This window comes from Pristiophorus japonicus, unplaced genomic scaffold (assembly GCF_044704955.1).
Source record: "Pristiophorus japonicus isolate sPriJap1 unplaced genomic scaffold, sPriJap1.hap1 HAP1_SCAFFOLD_342, whole genome shotgun sequence".
Classification (NCBI taxonomy): Eukaryota; Metazoa; Chordata; class Chondrichthyes; family Pristiophoridae; genus Pristiophorus; species Pristiophorus japonicus.
The window spans coordinates 57,252-77,001 of record NW_027253237.1 but is presented as its reverse complement, the minus strand read 5'-3'; the positions used below and the strand labels follow the sequence as shown (position 1 = coordinate 77,001).

General features: G+C 53.0%; 1 protein-coding gene across 1 annotated transcript in view; it reads right to left on the bottom strand.

Annotated features, from left to right (window-relative positions):
- Positions 1 to 19,750, bottom strand: part of LOC139250052 (DNA-directed RNA polymerase II subunit RPB1) — a 52,794-nt gene that overhangs the window by 10,894 nt on the left and 22,150 nt on the right. Inside the window, exons 9-22 of the mRNA XM_070872622.1 lie at positions 19,054 to 19,178; positions 18,226 to 18,436; positions 16,888 to 17,097; positions 13,103 to 13,271; positions 9,383 to 9,477; positions 9,065 to 9,268; positions 8,301 to 8,523; positions 7,149 to 7,332; positions 6,556 to 6,727; positions 5,944 to 6,049; positions 4,128 to 4,333; positions 2,542 to 2,766; positions 1,355 to 1,601; positions 122 to 222 (exon numbers count right to left, since the gene is read on the bottom strand). Of these exons, the coding sequence (XP_070728723.1) occupies positions 122 to 222; positions 1,355 to 1,601; positions 2,542 to 2,766; positions 4,128 to 4,333; positions 5,944 to 6,049; positions 6,556 to 6,727; positions 7,149 to 7,332; positions 8,301 to 8,523; positions 9,065 to 9,268; positions 9,383 to 9,477; positions 13,103 to 13,271; positions 16,888 to 17,097; positions 18,226 to 18,436; positions 19,054 to 19,178 (2,478 nt within the window). The remainder of the gene's footprint in view (positions 1 to 121; positions 223 to 1,354; positions 1,602 to 2,541; positions 2,767 to 4,127; positions 4,334 to 5,943; positions 6,050 to 6,555; positions 6,728 to 7,148; positions 7,333 to 8,300; positions 8,524 to 9,064; positions 9,269 to 9,382; positions 9,478 to 13,102; positions 13,272 to 16,887; positions 17,098 to 18,225; positions 18,437 to 19,053; positions 19,179 to 19,750) is intronic.

Here is a 19,750-nt window from a genome sequence, read left to right as displayed (position 1 = left end):
TACAGAGTAAAGCTCCCTCGACACTGTCCTCTGACACGCTGCCTTGCTTCCTGCAGAGCCACCTCAGACCACTGGTGCCCTATTCTCTGTCAGACACCTGGACACCAACTTCCGCTCTTACCTCATGAAATTTATTCTCGTCGCTGTTCATGATGCGGATTCTCAGGACCAGCTTCTCGGCGTTATCATCGTTGAATATGCAGTTCAAATCGTCGCCAAAACCTGCCGGGTACAAACAGCACTGGAGGTTACAGGGCGCAGTCACAGGCATCTGGAGACTGAGTCACATCCACACTGAATAAATATCAATACCACCATCTCATGGTCTCTGTTAACCCCTTGGTAATTGTACCCACGTGGAAGCAGCTTGTATTTATATAGTGCCTCGAACGTAGTAAAATATCTCTTGCAGCGATTATCTGAAAAAATTTGCCACCGAGCCACATAAGGTGATACTAGGACAACGACCAAAAGCTTGGTCAAAGAGGGAGGTTTTAAGGAGTGTCTTGAAGGAGGGGAGAGAGGTGGAGAGGTTTAGGGAGAGAATTCCAGAGCTTGGGGCCCAGGCAACAGAAGGCACGGCCACCGATGGTGGAGCGATTATAATCAGGGATGCTCAGGAGGGCAGAATGAGAGGAGCGCAGACATCTCGGGGGGTTGTGGGACTGGAGGAGATTAGAGATAGTGAGGGGCGAGGGCCATGGAAGGGTTTGTAAACAAGGATGGGAATTTTGAAATTGAGGTGTTGCTTAACCAATGTAGGCCAGCGAGCACAGGGGGCGATGGGCGAGAGGGACTCGGTGCGAGTTAGGACACGGGGCAGCGAGCACAGGGGGTGATGGGTGAGCGGGACTCGGTGCGAGTTAGGACACGGGGCAGCGAGCACAGGGGGTGATGGGTGAGCGGGACTCGGTGCGAGTTAGGACACGGGGGCAGCGAGCACAGGGGGTGATGGGTGAGCGGGACTCGGTGCGAGTTAGGACACGGGGGCAGCGAGCACAGGGGGTGATGGGTGAGCGGGACTCGGTGCGAGTTAGGACACGGGGGCAGCGAGCACAGGGGGTGATGGGTGAGCGGGACTCGGTGCGAGTTAGGACACGGGGGCAGCGAGCACAGGGGGTGATGGGTGAGCGGGACTCGGTGCGAGTTGGACACAGGGCAGCCAAGTTTTGGATCAGCTCTTGTTTATGTGGGGTAGAATGTAGACGACCTGCCAGGAGTGGATTGGAATGGTCAAGTCTGGAGGTAACAGAGGCATGGATGAAAGTTTCTGCAGCCTACGACCTGTGAAAGGCAGTGGGGACGTGAGCGCGCGCCACGCAGACTGAAAAGGCGAGCGGCCGGGGAGTCTCACCAGCGTTTATTTTCTCGGCAATCTGCTCCATGGTCAGCTTGCGGTCAGTCATGTGCTTACGGTCCAGCTCGATGCGCAGCAGCCACGGGGAGATGCGCGTCACGTCGAAGTCCGGCATCTCGTAGTAGACATTGACCCACTCCTGGTCCTCCGACACCACCGTGTTCTGGGGGTCTGGGTCGTAGTAGATGGCAGTGTTGGCCGTCACCTTCCGCAGGGTGGTGTGCTCCAGGCGACAGAGGATGTCCTGTGGGGAACAGGAAAGGGCGTCACTGGATGGTGGCGATCCAAACACAGCCTAGCGGGAAACCGATCCCTACCCCCTGGCCAACTCTGCGCGCCTGCCCCGCCGGGGTCTGCTCCATCGGGCACAGTCCCTCCCCCAGCGAGGAGAAGCTCTCCCAGGGAGCCTTCATTGGAGAATTGAGCCTGGGTCTGATTATCATTGTGCCCCTGGTCAGGGAACCCGCCCTCAATCGCTGACTCTACCCATTCCTTCAGGTTTATACTCAACTCTTCCCACTTTCCTATCTTGCTTTTACATAACGAGGAGCAGGAGTCGGCCATTCGGCCCCTTGAGCCTGCTCTGTGATTCTCTAACATGGCTGATCTTTGACCTCAACACTTTCCCACCCTCGATTCCCTTAATATCCAAAAATCTCAGCCTTGAATATTCAACGACTGAGCCTCCACAGCTCTCTGGGGCAGAGAATTCCAGCGATTCACCACCCTCTGAGTGAAGAAGTTTCTCCTCATCTCCGTCCTCAATGGCCGACCCCTTAACCTGAGACTGTGACCCCTGGTTCTAGACTCCCCATCCCGGGGGAAACACCCTCCCTGCATCTACATGAGCCTCCTCTCACCCCTACTTTCTCTCACCATAGGAGCAAATCCCTCTATCCCTTTCTCCCCCGTGTGTTTATCTGGCTTCTCCTTAAATGCCTCTATTCAGGGGTGATCTTAGAAGCGTGACAATTACTGCAAAGGTGGTCCCTGGGGCTGTGTGGATATTTAAGGAGGTATCACGGGAAGTGCCTCAATATCAGGTGGGGAGAGGGGGGGGGGGTGAAGAACATAGGCTGTATTTTGCAGAGTCTTGAATCCCCCCCCACCCTCCCTCCCCAGCCCCCCGGGGTAAGGGACACGGGCAGCTGGATGTGACACAAAAGGCCTGCCCAGCAACGTACCTTGGCCCGCTCAGCGTCCCTGGCAGACTGGCCCAGCAGGAAGACGGTCAACGAGGGGGTCTTTGGCTTCTTGGAGATGTTGATCAGCTCCTTCAGACGGGGGACGCCCAGGGTGACGTTCTTGGCCGACACGCCGGCATAGTGAAAGGTGTTCAGGGTCATCTGCGTGGCGGGCTCCCCCAGCGACTGAGCAGCCAGAGCACCCACCATCTCCCCGGGGTGGGCCTAGAGGGTGGGGGGGGGGGGAAGAAAGAGATAGAGAAAAGAAAGAAAAAGTTAACAAAGTTACAAGCACAAACTTTAATCAATTCTACAGCTTCGACATTACTCAAACCGATTCCTAACCGCCCCCCCAAGGATACAGGGGGAGAGACAGACGGACAGGGACACGGTTACAGGGAGAGACGGATGGACAGGGACACGGTTACAGGGGGAGACGGATGGACAGGGACACGGTTACAGAGAGAGACGGATGGACAGGGACACGGTTACAGGGGGAGATGGATGGACAGGGATACGGTTACAGGGAGAGACGGATGGACAGGGACACGGTTACAGGGGGAGATGGATGGACAGGGATACGGTTACAGGGGGAGACGGACTGATGGACAGGGATACGGTTACAGGGGGAGATGGATGGACAGGGACACGGTTACAGGGGGAGACGGATGGACAGGGACACGGTTACAGGGGGAGACGGATGGACAGGGACACGGTTACAGGGAGAGACGGATGGACAGGGACACGGTTACAGGGGGAGACGGACTGATGGACAGGGATACGGTTACAGGGGGAGATGGATGGACAGGGATACGGTTACAGGGGGAGACGGACTGATGGACAGGGATACGGTTACAGGGGGAGATGGATGGACAGGGACACGGTTACAGGGGGAGATGGATGGACAGGGACACGGTTACAGGGGGAGATGGATGGACAGGGACACGGTTACAGGGGGAGATGGATGGACAGGTACACGGTTACAGGGGGAGACGGACTGATGGACAGGGACACGGTTACAGGGGGAGATGGATGGACAGGGATACGGTTACAGGGGGAGATGGATGGACAGGGACACGGTTACAGGGGGAGATGGATGGACAGGGATACGGTTACAGGGGAGATGGATGGACAGGGATACGGTTACAGGGAGAGACGGACTGATGGACAGGGATACGGTTACAGGGGGAGACAGATGGACAGGGATATGGTTACAGGGGGAGACAGATGGACAGGGACACGGTTACAGGGGGAGATGGATGGACAGGTACACGGTTACAGGGGGAGAGACAGACGGACAGGGATACGGTTACAGGGGGAGACGGATGGACAGGGATATGGTTACAGGGGGAGATGAATGGATGGGGATACGGTTACAGGGGGAGACAGATGGATGGACAGGGACACGGTTACAGGGGGAGATGGATGGACGGACAGGGATACGGTTACAGGGGGAGATGAATGGATGGGGATACGGTTACAGGGGAGACGGATGGACAGGGACACGGTTACTGGGGGAGACGGATGGATGGGGGGGGGGGGGGGGGGGGGGGGGATGAGGTACCATGTACAATCCCCTTGCTTACTATGGACTGGTTGAACTTGGCTTCGATCTCCCCCAGCAGCCACTCGAACGCCTCGCCGCTGAGCCGGAACTCCTCGGTCATACGCCGGCTGCACAGGGTGGAGCGTAGGTGGATGTTGAAGAGCAGCGTGGCATTCTCCTGGGCCTGCCGACTCAGGGGGTCATCGCCGTTCACAATCACCAGCTTCTTGCTCAGTTCCTTCACACCTGCAACGGCAGAGGGGTTCTCAATCAATCTCACCACAGGAGGAAACATAGAAACATAGCCCTTCGAGCCTGCACCACCATTCAATATCATGGCTGATCTTGCAACGTCAGTACCCCATTCCTGCTTTCTCTCCATACCCCTTGAGCAGGTTCTCAATCAATCTCACACCACAGGAGGCGGCCATTGGGCCCATCGAGCCTGTGCCGGCTCTGTGAGCGAGCGATCCAATCAGTCCCACTCCCCCCTGCTCTTTCCCCACAGCCCGGTGAATGTTTCCCCGTCAAGTATTTATCGGATTCCCGGTTTGAAAGTTACTATTGAATCTGCTCCCACCGCCCTTTCAGGCAGCGCGTTCCCGATCACAACAGCTCGCTGCGTAAATACATCCTCCTCATCTCCCCCTCTGGTTCCATCGCCGATTATCGTCAATCTGTGTCCCTCTGGTTACCGACCCTCCTGCCCCCGGGAACAGTTTCTCCTTATTTACTCCATCAAAACCCCTCGTGATTCCGAACACCTCGATTAAATCTCCCCTTAACCTTCTCTGCTCCAAGGAGAACAACCCCAGCTTCTCCATGTAACTGAAGTCCCTCATCCCTGGGACCAGTCTGGTAAAATAATGGAAGAATAAAAGAATGAAAGAAAGATCTGCCCAGCAACAGAGAAAATCCACAGGAGCACCTTCACCACACGGACTGCAGCGGTTCAAGGCGGCGGCTCACCACCACCTTCTCAAGGGGCAATTAGGGATGGGCAATAAATGCCGGCCTTGCCAGCGACACCCACATATCCTAGGAACGAATTTTAAAAGCACTCCAAGCACCGTAATCTCACCAGATTCCTCAATCTCTTGCAGAAAGACATTAAGGCCCCCCCCACCCCCTCACTTCCCACTGTAGTTGGGAATGCTAAACATTTGGAAGGGTAATGATGCGGTATTGATCAACTGTTTCCACTGGTTAGCGAGATAGTAACAAGAGGCACAAATATAGCAGGAAGGCGACTTGAAATCGACATTCTCATCCTTGTTTTCAAATCCTTCCGTGGCTTGCGCCCCCCCCCCCCCCCCCCTCACCCACCCAGAGATCGCTGTGCCCCTCCAATTCTGGCCTCTTGCACATTTGCACATCCCCCGGATTCCCATCGCTCCACCATCGGTGACTGTGCCTTCAGCTGCCTGGGCCCCAAGCTCTGAAATTCCTTCTCTAAACCTCTTCCTTTGAGACCTACCACTTTAATCAAACTTTCAGTCACCAGTCCCAATAACCTGTATGGCTCGGTGTCAAATTTTGTCCGATAATAGCTCCTGCGAAGCACCCTGGGACGTTTTACTAAGTTAAAGGCACTATATAAAGATTGTTGTTAAGCGCGAATACAGAGTGGTCACAATGTGGAATCCTCGGCTACCCGTTGAACCAATCTCCGTAAACACTTAAACGGGAATTAAGACGGTGTTTAATGTCGAGGGTATAAGGGAGCGAGAGGGAGTGGGATGTGAACCCACAACCTTCTGACTCTCAGTAACAGCAGAACCAATGGGGCTCAGCAGCCCACGCCTGTGCTGCAATATTCCTGCGCCCTTTAACAGAAAGCCTCGACAGTGGCTGACCTTCGATCACACGGATGGGGTGGAGGTCGGTCACAGTCCGGGTGTTGATGTGGAAGATTTTCTGTGCGTTCCAGATCATACGGAGCAGGTTACAGGGCAGCACCACCTGCAGGCAAGAGGAGAGACAGGGGTTAACAAAGAGCCACACTGCCTGAACCGGTGCTGATCATCTGGGGCTTCACCGTGACGTCTCATCCTCTTTTTTTACCCCACCCCACCCTTGCAGAGAGGCAGAGAGCGCGAGGCAGAGAGCGCGAGGCAGAGAGCGCGAGGCAGAGAGCGCGAGGCAGAGAGCGCGAGGCAGAGAGCGCGAGGCAGAGAGCGCGAGGCAGAGAGCGCGAGGCAGAGAGCGCGAGGCAGAGAGCGCGAGGCAGAGAGCGCGAGGCAGAGAGCGCGAGGCAGAGAGCGCGAGGCAGAGAGCGCGAGGCAGAGAGCGCGAGGCAGAGAGCGCGAGGCAGACAGAGAGACAGAGCGAGCGGTGTATTGAGTGATATATACTATATAGACGGGGACAAATTGCCAACTGTTGAGCAGGCTCTGGAACAATGCACTAGAAACAAACGCACTGCATTACCTACACAGCCGGCAGTGTGCCGAGTCTGTCTGTCCTACCTTGCTGTCTCCAGTGGGGAAGACGGCTCTCAGAACCTCTCGGTCATCCTTCATCTTGTCGTACTCCACCTCCAGCTCGTTCTGAATGGCAGCATTGCTTAGGATTTCCTTCACGATGTCCTCCTGCAAGGTCCTGCGCAGGCTGCGCTCGTTGCTGTACTCCAGCTTGAACCTGTGGGAAGCCAGAAGGGCAAAGTTAGTCAGCGTTGGGCCTACTAGGCTCTGACAGACGGGCAATATGCCCCCCCCCACCCCCAAAATCCATTCGCACCCCACCCAACTAATCTCCCCAAATCCACTCACACCCTCTCTCCACCCAACTAATCTCCCAACAGTGCTCCAAGTGTGGTCTAACCAGAGCAGAATTGTGCACAGTGCTAGTTGTTCCATTTTGAACAGTCTGTACCCGAAACATGAATCCGTTCCTCTCTCTTGCCCCCCCCGCCCAGATTCCGACAGACCTGAACATTTCCAACATTAAGTTTTTCTCTTGGAATGTTGAGCGATTGGTGTGACCCAAGGTCCGACAGCAGACGCACTGTTTAGATGCATCTTCTCCAAGGCAAGACTCCGAAAATAAAAACACCACTCACTTCTTCTCGAAGGTCTTGTGAGAGGGCTTCACGGAGGCCAGATTTTGGAACTCCACGCTCTCGCCTGCCAGCCCGTCCTCCCCGTAACGCAGCTGGATCACTTGGTTGATGGAGTTTCGAACCGTTGCATCGTATTTCACCATCACAGACTCCATGGACTTGATCAAACGTCGCTGGATATAACCTGGGAGGGGCGGCAAAAAAGCAAACCCTCCATCACCAGTGCTTGCACCCAACACCAGCATCTATTCCGCCCCCCACCCCACCCGCAAAGTCAAGTTGTACCAACATTAAAAGGTGGTGCATTTCTATAGTGCCGACTACAATCTCACGATGCCCAAAGCGCTTTACAGCCAATGAAGTACTTTTTGTAGTCACTGTTGTACTGTAGGAAATGCAACAGCCAATGTGCACACAGCAAGCTCCAGGGGCGGAGCCGAGGGAGCGCCGCGCCGTCGGAGGGGCCGTCTTCTGGATGAGATGTTGAAACCGAGGCTCTGTCTGCTCTCAGGTGGACGTAAAAGATCCTGTGGCCACTATTCGAAGGAGCACTGGGAAGTTCTCCCCGGTGTCCTCAACCAACACTAAAGAAAAACAGATGATCTGCCATTATCACATTGCTGTTTGTGGGAGCTTGCTGTGCGTACATTCGCTGCCACATTACAACAGTGTCTGCACTTCACAAAGTACTTCATTGGCTGTGAAGCACTTTGCGATGCCTTGCGGTGGAGAAATGCAAGCTCTTTCATTCGGGGATCACCTTGCAGTAGCTGGTGACTGAGTATTGGTAGAGTCCACCTCACCCGTTGGGTGAGTATTGCCTGTAGTCAGGGGAATGTTCCCACCCCACTCCGGAGAGCTCTGCTGGGGTACAGATTCTCCTGCACCTCACCCAAGGGACAAACACTCACCGGCGAGCCCAGACAGGAGGGGGAAACATTGACAAGCTCTTCGGCAACAAGGGGCAGCACAGCCACCTCCGATCCCGTGCTTGCCCCACCCCACAGAAGCATGCACGTGTGCGTTTAGTAGCAGGTGGTGGCCGGACAGTGGTTGGGAGCAGGAACTCTGGCTTTACGCGCCCGAAAGTTAGCGGTATCCCCAGCGCACCCCGGCAGAGGGAGGCAAGGGAGAAACGATCGAATGAATTACCAGTCTCGGCAGTCTTTACGGCGGTATCAATCAGACCCTCTCGGCCTCCCATGGCGTGGAAGAAGAACTCGGTGGGGGTCAGTCCGGCAAGGTACGAGTTCTCAACGAATCCCCTGCTCTCGGGACCGTAGTCATCCTTGATGAAGTGCGGCAGTGTGCGGTGCTTGAAGCCGAAGGGAATCCGCTTTCCCTCCACGTTCTGCTGCCCCACCACGGCAATAACCTGGGCGGAGAAAGTGGACTCGTTACTGTGTATCTAACCCCCTGTACCTGCCCTGGGAGTGTTTGATGGGACAGTGTAGAGGGAGCTTTACTCTGTATCTAATCCCGTGCTGTACCTGCCCTGGGAGTGTTTGATGGGACAGTGTCGAGGGAGCTTTACTCTGTATCTAACCCCCTGTACCTGCCCTGGGAGTGTTTGATGGGACAGTGTCGAGGGAGCTTTACTCTGTATCTAACCCCGTGCTGTACCTGCCCTGGGAGTGTTTGATGGGACAGTGTAGAGGGAGCTTTACTCTGTATCTAACCCCGTGCTGTACCTGCCCTGGGTGTGTTTGATGGGACAGTGTAGAGGGAGCTTTACTCTGTATCTAACCCCCTGTACCTGCCCTGGGAGTGTTTGATGGGACAGTGTAGAGGGAGCTTTACTCTGTATCTAACCCCGTGCTGTACCTGCCCTGGGAGTGTTTGAAGGGATATAGGACACCACGCCCCTTCCCAGAGTAAGGAGTGAAGGGGAGTGAGAAGACGGACACCTGGCTCACCTGTGAAATGTTAATCTTCGAGCCTTTGGAGCCGGCGACCACCATGGACTTGAAGTTGTTGTATTCTGACAGCGATTTTTGGGCGGACGAGCCGGTCTTGTCACGGGCATCGTTGAGGATTCGGTTGACCTGATTCTCAAAGGTCTGACGCAGGGTGTTACCGGGCGTGGGCTCCAGTTCATTATTGTGAGCTTTCTCGATGACCTGCAAAGGTCGAGAGGTGGTTAACTAACGCGGCCCAGGCGACACCGGGGGGAGAGCGGGCCGGCAGCGAAGGACCGCTTCCGCTTGATACAAGCACTCTGCTGGCGAACTCACCTCTATCACATCCTGTTTCGCCTTTTTGATGGTATTCTGAATGTCTTGGTAGGTTTTGGCGTCAGCGATGGAGTCGCCAATACCAATAGTGTGACCTGTTAAAGCAAAATAAAATTCATGGGTTTAAAAAAAAAACATTTTTTGTAAAACATGTATTTATATAGTACCTTTATGTAGTAAAATATCCCAAGGCGCTTCACAGGAGGGATCATCAATAAATTTGACAGTGAGCCAAAGGAGGAGATATTAGGGACAGGTGACCAGAAGCTTGGTCAAAGAGGTCGGTTTTAAGGAGCGTCTTTAAGGAGGCGGAGAGGTTTAGGGAGGGAGTTCCGGAGCTTGGGGCCCAGGCAGTTGAAGGCACGGCCACCAATGGTGGAGCGATGGAAATCGGGTGATGGGCAAGGGGCCAGAATTGAAGGAATGCAGAGATCGAGGGTTGTGGGGCTGGAGGAGGTTACAGAGATAGGGAGGGGCGAGGGGCCATGGAGGTATTTGAAAACAAGGTTGAGAATTCTGAAATTGTGGCATTGCCGGATTGGGAGCCAATGTCGGTCAGCGAGCACAGGGGGTGATGGGTGAGTGGGAGTGGGTGAGTTAGGACACGGGGTCAGCGAGCACAGGGGGTGATGGGTGAGTGGGACTTGGTGCGAGTTAGGACACGGGGCAGTGAGCACAGGGGGTGATGGGTGAGTGGGACTCGGTGCGAGTTAGGACACGGGGCAGTGAGCACAGGGGGTGATGGGTGAGTGGGACTCGGTGCGAATTAGGACACGGGGCAGTGAGCACAGGGGGTGATGGGTGAGCGGGACTTGGTGCGAGTTAGGACACGGGGCAGTGAGCACAGGGGGTGATGGGTGAGTGGGACTGGGTGCGAGTTAGGACACGGGGCAGCTGAGTTTTGGATCACCTCTAGTTTACGTCGGGTAGAATGTGGGAGATCGGCCAGGAGAGCTTTGGAATAGGCGAGTCGAGAGGCTATTGTCACTGTGGTGATCGTTCGCGTGTAAAATGTGCTCTCAAATAAGCCACCCCCACTGATTTCGGTCAGCAGCTTGCTTAGAGCTGTCACTAGAGAATCCCACGTCTCCGCTGCGGACCCGCGTATCTGTATGCGTGCGTCAGCAGTCCAGTTGGAGGACAGCATAGCAGCTCATCTCACCGCTGGAATTCAGCTCTTTTGTCCATGTTCGGACCAAGGCTGCAATGAGATCCGGAGCCGAGTGGAGTGCTGTTATATATTTTTAAATCAGGTAAGAGTATTAAGCGTTACGGAACTAAGGTGGGTCGATGCAGTTAAGATACAGAATCAGCCATGATCAAACTGAATGACGGAACAGGCTCGAGGGGCCGAACGACCGCCCCCTGTTCCTATGTGCCCAGTTTCTCCAGCTTTGCACCAACGTAAGGCCTGTCCCACAACATGGGCGACCCTTGCAGATTCAGTTTTAAAAATAAATTCAAAGGGAGCTTGGCGAGAATTGAGCAATTTAAATCAAACCGCATGGGAGGCTTTTATGGGCACGGTTCCAATTGCAGTTCACTCCAGATAAGTGGGGACAAGCTACATCGAGTGAAGAGTAGCTGTGTCTATCGAAACTTGGCCACTGGTGCACGAACATGCTTCAGCCAGTGAGTGACAGAGTACAGCAGCAGAAACGGAACTCCTTCACGACAAACGAGCCAAAGGTGGGCAGAGGAAACGTTACAGGGACACCTTCAAAGCCTCCCTGATAAAGTGCAACATCCCCACTGACACCTGGGAGTCCCCGGGCCAAAGACCAGTCCGCCCTAAGTGGAGGAAGTGCATCCGGGAGGGCGCTGAGCACCTCGAGTCTCGTCGCCGAGAGCATGCAGAAAGCAAGCGCAGGCAGCGGAAGGAGCGTGCGGCAAACCTGTCCCACCCTCCCCTTCCCTCAACCACTGCTGTCCCATCTGTGACAGGGACTGTGGCTCTCGTATTGGACTGTTCAGCCATTTTGAGAGTGGCAGCAAGTCTCCCTCGATTACATAAGTATTAGGAACAGGAGTAGGTCATCTAGCCCCTTGAGCCTGCTCCGCCAATCAACAAGATCATGGCTGAATTCCGAGGGAGTGCCTATGATGATGAACAGAATGCTGAACACTGCTGCACTGCTCTGGAAATCAGCACACCGCAACACAACGCACTCACCACAGCTACACCCAGTGGCCAGTAAAGGCTGCAGCAGGCTTAGAGCACACATCACACTACAGCACGGGGAAAGATGCAGCTCGAGAGGAGGGGAGAAGGTCTCAAAACAGCGCACTCCCTTCGAGCACTGAATTTACCCCGGTGTCGGCAGACCGGCACGTTACTGGTCTGGTGGAGCACAGGAATTTGCAGCACCGAAGGGGGCCGTTTTGGCCCATCATGTCCATGCCACCCATCAGTGGAATTTGAAGAGTTGCTAGATTTATGATACATGTGTTGCGGAGGGACGCACCAAGAGCTAAGTATTTTCGGGGGCATAATCTAAAAATTAAGAGTCAGACCTTTGAGCGAAATTAGGAAACATTTCTACACAAAAGGCTGGCAGAGGTTTGAAACCGTATTCCGCCAAGAGCAATTGATTTTAAATCTGAGATCGGTAGATTGTTAACCGAAGGTATTAAGGGACACGGGGCAAAGGCAGGTGGATGGAATTAGGTCACAGATCAGCCCTGATCTCATTAAATGGCGGAAGAGGCTTGAGGGGCTGAATGGACCTCCTCCTGTTCCTGTGTAACAGGCTCGAGGGGCTGAATGGGCCTCCTCCTGTTCCTGTGTAACAGGCTCGAGGGGCTGAATGGGCCTCCTCCTGTTCCTGTGTAACAGGCTCCAGGGGCTGAATGGGCCTCCTCCTGTTCCTATATACCTCTGTCGCCTTGCAAAAAAGATTTTATACAGGAATGGTGATGAATCCTTGCAGCTTGGGTAGGGGAGTTACATACACCCCCCCCCCCCACAATACTACCGGTAAACACTGCCAGAAGTTATTTGGAGTAAAAGATTTGCCGATCACAGATGGGATGCTGAGCAGCACAGCGACTTTTACTCCAGCGTTACTCTACCTCCTGTATGATTCTACAAGGCTGCCATCAAAGAACAACCTTGTGAGGGAAGGAGGATGATCCAAGACCAGAGTCTTACAGCCCAGGAGGCCATTGGGCCCATCGAGCCTGTGCCGGCTCTGTGAGCGAGCGATCCCATCAGTCCCACTCCCCCTGCTCTTTCCCCACAGCCCGGTGAATGTTTCCCCTTCCAGTATTTATCCTATTCCCCGTTTGAAAGTTACTATTGAATCTGCTTCCATTCGGCCCCTCGAGCCTGCTCTGCCATTCAATGAGATCACGGCTGATCTTCGACCTCAACTCCACTTTCCTGCACTATCCTTGTATCCAAAAATCTAACGATCTCGGTCTTGAAGACTGAGCCTCCACAGCCCTCTGGGGCAGAGAATTTCAAAGATTCACCACCCTCAGTGAAGAAATTCCTCCTCATCTCAGTCCTAAATGGCCGACCCCTTATCCTGAGACTGTGATCCCTGGTTCTCGACTCCCCAGCCCAGGGGGAAACATCCTCCCTGCCAATCCCCCCCGGAGGAATGCCAATCAGTGCAGTGTAAATCCCAAGAGCCCAGGAGAGGAGAGCTGGAGCCAGCATTTGCCGGCCCTGAGTGCGCTGTGGTACGATTTCTCCGGTGTACAGCGAGCCATTACCTTCAATCAGCAGCCAGTTGTTGATGACCGTCTGGATGTTGCTGTAGAAGAGCCTGGTGATATCGTGGCCCATCTCCAGGAAGGTGATGTGTACCAGGGACCCAGCGGAGGTGCCCAGTGACTTCTTGCACAGGATGCCCATGATCAGCTCTCCATTCTCCACAATCACCTGAGCCATACAAAGGGAGGGGGAAATAAACAGTGAACATCCACCGGAAGTGGTCAGTCAAATCCGTCACGAGCCAATGCTACACGTTTACTGAAGTCCCCCCAAACCACACACGTTCACACACAGGTTCAAATTGGCAGCAAGCGATCTCCACCCCCCCCACTCCCCCGAGCTGTGTGCCCCGCAGTAACGGGAAAGAATGGCGCGCAGGCTGCTCTCCGACTGTTACATTACACCGTGCATGCGCAGAAATTTAATGGAACTGCGCATTGGGAGAAACATAGAAACATAGAAAATAGGTGCAGGAGTAGGCCATTCGGCCCTTCTAGCCTGCACCGCCATTCAATGAGTTCATGGCTGAACATTCAACTTCAGTACCCCATTCCTGCTTTCTCGCCATACCCCTTGATCCCCCTAGCAGTAAGGACCTCATCTAACTCCTTTTTGAATATATTTAGTGAATTGGCCTCAACTACTTTCTGTGGTAGAGAATTCCACAGGTTCACCACTCTCTGGGTGAAGAAGTTCCTCCGCATCTCGGTCCTAAATGGCTTACCCCTTATCCTTAGACTGTGACCCCTGGTTCTGGACTTCCCCAACATTGGGAACATTCTTCCTGCATCTAACCTGTCTAACCCCGTCAGAATTTTATATGTTTCTATGAGGTCCCCTCTCATTCTTCTGAACTCCAGTGAATACAAGCCCAGTTGATCCAGTCTTTCTTGATAGGTCAGTCCCGCCATCCCGGGAATCAGTCTGGTGAACCTTCGCTGCACTCCCTCAATAGCAAGAATGTCCTTCCTCAGGTTAGGAGACCAAAACTGTACACAATACTCCAGGTGTGGCCTCACCAATGCCCTGTACAACTGTAGCAACACCTCCCTGCCCCTGTACTCAAATCCCCTTGCTATGAAGGCCAACATGCCATTTGCTTTCTTAACCGCCTGCTGCACCTGCATGCCAACCTTCAATGACTGATGTACCATGACACCCAGGTCTCTTTGCACCTCCCCTTTTCCTAATCTGTCACCATTCAGATAATAGTCTGTCTCTCTGTTTTTACCACCAAAGTGGATAACCTCACATTTATCCACATTATACTTCATCTGCCATGCATTTGCCCACTCACCTAACCTATCCAAGTCGCTCTGCAGCCTCACAGCATCCTCCTCGCAGCTCACACTGCCACCCAACTTACTGTCATCTGCAAATTTGGAGATACTACATTTAATCCCCTCATCTAAATCATTAATGTACAGCGTAAACAGCTGGGGCCCCAGCACAGAACCTTGCGGTACCCCACTAGTCACTGCCTGCCATTCCGAAAAGTACCCATTTACTCCTACTCTTTGCTTCCTGTCTGACAACCAGTTCTCAATCCATGTCAGTACACTACCCCCAATCCCATGTGCTCTAACTTTGCACATCAATCTCTTGTGTGGGACCTTGTCGAACGCCTTCTGAAAGTCCAAATATACCACATCAACTGGTTCTCCCTTATCCACTCTACTGGAAACATCCTCAAAAAATTCCAGAAGATTTGTCAAGCATGATTTCCCTTTCACAAATCCATGCTGACTTGGACCTATCATGTCACCTCTTTCCAAATGCACTGCTATGACATCCTTAATAATTGATTCCATCATTTTACCCACTACCGATGTCAGGCTGACCGGTCTATAATTCCCTGTTTTCTCTCTCCCTCCTTTTTTAAAAAGTGGGGTTACATTGGCTACCCTCCACTCCATAGGAACTGATCCAGAGTCAATGGAATGTTGGAAAATGACTGTCAATGCATCCACTATTTCCAAGGCCACCTCCTTAAGTACTCTGGGATGCAGTCCATCAGGCCCTGGGGATTTATCGGCCTTCAATCCCATCAATTTCCCCAACACAATTTCCCGGCTAATAAGGATTTCCCTCAGTTCCTCCTCCTTACTAGACCCCCCGACCCCTTTTATAACCGGAAGGTTGTTCGTGTCCTCCTTCGTGAATACCGAACCAAAGTACTTGTTCAATTGGTCCGCCATTTCTTTGTTCCCCGTTATGACTTCCCCTGATTCTGACTGCAGGGGACCTACATTTGTCTTTACTAACCTTTTTCTCTTTACATATCTATAGAAACTTTTGCAATCCGTCTTAATGTTCCCTGCAAGCTTCTTCTCATACTCCATTTTCCCTGCCCTAATCAAACCCTTTGTCCTCCTCTGCTGAGTTCTAAATTTCTCCCAGTCCCCAGGTTCGCTGCTATTTCTGGCCAATTTGTATGCCACTTCCTTGGCTTTAATACTATCCCTGATTTCCCTTGATAGCCACGGTTGAGCCACCTTCCCTTTTTTATTTCTATGCCAGACAGGAATGTACAATTGTTGTAGTTCATCCATGCGGTCTCTAAATGTCTGCCATTGCCCATCCACAGTCAACCCCTTAAGTATCATTCGCCAATCCATCTCAGCCAATTCACGCCTCATACCTTCAAAGTTAGCCTTCTTTAAGTTCTGGACCATGGTCTCTGAATTAACTGTTTCATTCTCCATCCTAATGCAGAATTCCACCATATTATGGTCACTCTTCCCCAAGGGGCCTCGCACAACGAGATTGCTAATTAATCCTTTCTCATTACATAACACCCAGTCTAAGATGGCCTCCCCCCTAGTTGGTTCCTCGACATATTGTTGTAGGACAAAGTGCAGCTTACAGGGAACATAAAAATTAGGAGTAGGAGTCAGCCATTCGGCCCCTCTAGCCTGCTCCGTCATTCAATGCGATCACGGCTGATCTTCGACCTCAACTCCACTTTCGTGCCCAATCCCCATAACCCCCCCCGATTCCCTTAACATCCAAAAATCTATCGATCTCAGTCTTGAAGACTCAGCCTCCACAGCACTCTGGGGCAGAGAATTCCAAAGATTCACCACCCCCAAGTGAAGAAATTTCTCCTCATCTCCGTCCTAAATGGCCAACCTTTTATCCTGAGATTATAACCCCCCCTAGAGCGTAAACATAGAAAATAGGTGGAGTAGGCCATTCGGCCCTTCGAACCCACCACCATTCAATATGATCATGGCTGATCATTCACTTCAGTACCCCACCCCTGCCTTCTCTCCATACCCCTTGATCCCTTTAGCCGTAAGGGCCATATCTAACTCCCTCTTGAATATATCTAACAAACTGACCTAAACAACTTTCTGTGGTAGAGAATTTCACAGGTTCACAATTCTCTGAGTGAAGAAGTTTCTCCTCATCTCGGTCCTAAATGGCTTACCCCTTATCCTTAGACTGTGACCCCTAGTTCTGGACTTCCCCCAACATCGGGAACATTCTACCCGCATCTAACCTGTCCAGTCCTGTCAGAATTTTATAAGTTTCTATGAGAGCCCCTCTCATTCTTCTAAATTCCAGTGAGTATAAGCCAAGTTGATCCAATCACGGAGCAGTGGGGCCGATTGGCCTTTTTCCGTGCTGTCAAAAGATGCACCAGGGAGGATACCAGACCTATGCTCAGCTCTGGTGCAGCATTTAATCGGTCTACTGCCGTTGTGCGGTCTGTCGATCAGATCGTTAGCTAGGTATAGAAGCAGTGCGATGGTGGGGAGGGGGAGGAAGCCGGACTGACCTTGGTGTCCCCGGGCGAGATGTGTTTGTACGGCCCGTTGTCCTCCTCGTCGGGGTGGGTGCTGTGGGTGCGGATGCAGTTGATGTGGCCCGGGATGACCAGCGTGAAGATCTGCTTGCCGGTCCAGAGCGGCCGAGGCTTGAGGATGGAAGGCTGGGGCACCTTCCCGTCCCACGTCGACAGGTGCATCAACAGGTTCATGACTTCACCCTGGGGGCGGCGGGAGAGAGCAACAGGTTAGCGACCCCGACATACCACAATCAAACCCAACAAAACCACGACTGCTCCCCGACACAGATTGGTGGGCACGCCGCAGACTGCAGGAAGATATCGATGGACTGGTCAGGTGGGCAGAACTGTGGCAAATGGAGTTCAATCCAGATATGTGAGAGGTAATGCATTTGGGGAGGGCTAACAAGGCAAAGGGAATACACATTAACTGGTCGGACACTGGAGAAGTGTAAGGAACAAAGGGACCTGGGAGTGCAGGTCCACAGATCCCTGAAGGTAGCAGGCCAGGGAGATAAGGTGATTATAAGAAGGCATACTTGCCTTTATTAGCTGAGGCACAGAATACAAGAGCAGGGAGGTTATGCTGGAACTGTATAAAACACTGGTTAGGCCACAGCTGGAGTACTGTGTGCAGTTCTGGTCACCGCATTACAGGAAAGATGTGATTGCACAAGAGGGTAGAGAGGAGATTTACCAGGATGTTGCCGGGACTGGAGAATTTTAGCTAGGAGGAAAGACTGGATAGGCTGGGGCTGTTTTCTTTGGAACAGAGGAGGCTGAGGAGAGACCTTAATGAGGTATATAAAATTATAGGATGGATAGAAAGGGCCTGGTTCTCTTGGCAGAGAGGTCAACAACCAGGCGGCATAGATTTAAAGTAAATGGTAGGAGGTTTAGAGGGGATTTGAGGAAACATGTATTTGCGCCCAGAGGGTGTTGGGGGTCTGGAACTCACTGCCTGAAAGGGTGGTAGAGGCAGAAACCCTCACCACATTTGAAAAGTACTTGGATGTGCACCTGAAGTGCTGAAACTTACATGGCTACAGACCCAGAGCTGGAAAGTGGGATTAGGCTGGATTGCTTTTTAAATCAGCCGGCGCGGACACGATGGGCTGAAATGGCCTTCCGCGCTGTAACTGTCTATGATTCCAACCGGGACTGTTTTTTCTCCTCTCGGAACCAAGTTGCTGGTGGCAGTTGCAATGCTGCTATTTGCAGCCCTGACTGGGGTTAGCGAACTCAGCACAGACTGGGAGAGACAAAGCAAGAGGCGCGTTTCCAAATGAAAGTCAGAAATCCACGCTTGCCGGGGAAACAAACCCTTACCCGGTCCATGAAGACGTCTCGCTTGGTGAACTTGCGCACGGCTGTCAGTGTGTCCTGCACGATGCCCATGACGGGCCTGTTGGACTGAGGGGTGACAATCATCCTGGGCACCATGGCCAGCTCCTGGATCTCCGCCCGGGTCTCCAGTGACTGCGGCAGGTGAAGGTTCATCTCGTCGCCGTCGAAATCCGCGTTGTAAGGCGTCGTCACGCTGCGCACAAAATAAAGACAATCAACGGCCACTGTCGGGTTTAAAAAAACTGCAAGGCAGCTGTGGCTCCTCTACTGAGCGACCAAGCGAAGGCCGCAGGGTGCCCGAGGTACAGCCCACAACACACACACAGCAGCGACCCGTTGCCCAGCTGCTGCTTCGGCCCACTTGAATTTCACGGCTCTCGACAGATACGAGACTGTCCTTGGCGCAGTTGCCTCAATGCTGGATAAATCCGGAATTAGAAATCCTGGAAATTTGTTAGTGGAACTGGGGATTAATAGCAACAGGGCGTTAAAAATGTACTTGGCTCCCGTGGTGCATGCGAACGAGGAGGAACAGGAGGAGGCCCGTTCAGCCCCTTCCACCATTCAATTAGACCATGGCCAATCTTGGTCAGCCAAGGTGGCTTCGACACTCCCAACCAGTTCGAAGTTGGCTCGACTGATGAACAACTGATGGTACGGCACCCGGATCTCACCCAGGACACCCCCTCAGCCCCCGCCACCCCGCAAACACTGACAAACCTCCTAACTGCTAAGCTCTTACGGGAGGTGCGACAGAGGTGGGGTGCGAAGAGAGAGAGTAAACAGCTTGCGACGAGGACGGACACTCACCTGAGATTGAGTCGGAAGGTCGACCAGGGCAGTATGCGCACCTTGTGGCCCATCATGGACATTTTGTGCAGCGTGGGCTGTCGGTTGAAGATGACAATGTCCCCGTCGCACATGTGCCTTTCCACCTGGAACGCACGGACAGCAGGCATACTGTAAGTGGCGAGTGCGGGCAGAACACGACGGGGGCATTCAACAAGACACGATCTTTGTGTTTTTTTTTGACTTCGGTGCTGCCGCGACCAATAACCTCACCCTCCCCGGCCCGGCCCATACAGCAAGCACCCAACCTGCTGGGAATGGTCGATCACGGGCCAGGAAATGGCCAGAACAGTTATCTTTCCTGAAGCAAGTTAAGTTACCGAGTGTTTCAATACAAGGTGGCGACTTAATTCGCCCCAACTGCACTGCAGAAGTCCTGCATTTTTATAGCACCTTTCACCACCTCAGGACTTCCCAAAGCGCTTCTCAGCCAATGGGATACTTTTTTTGAAGCGTAGTCACTGTTGTAATGTGGGAAACGCGGCAGGCAATTTGAGCACCACAAGCTCCCACACACAGCACTGTGATAATGACCCAGATCATCAGTCTCTAGTGGTGTTGGTTGAGGGATAAATACTGGCCCCAGGACACCGGGGAGAACTCCCCTGCTCCTTTCGAAATAGTGGCTGCGGCATCTTTTACATCTCATCAAAAAGAC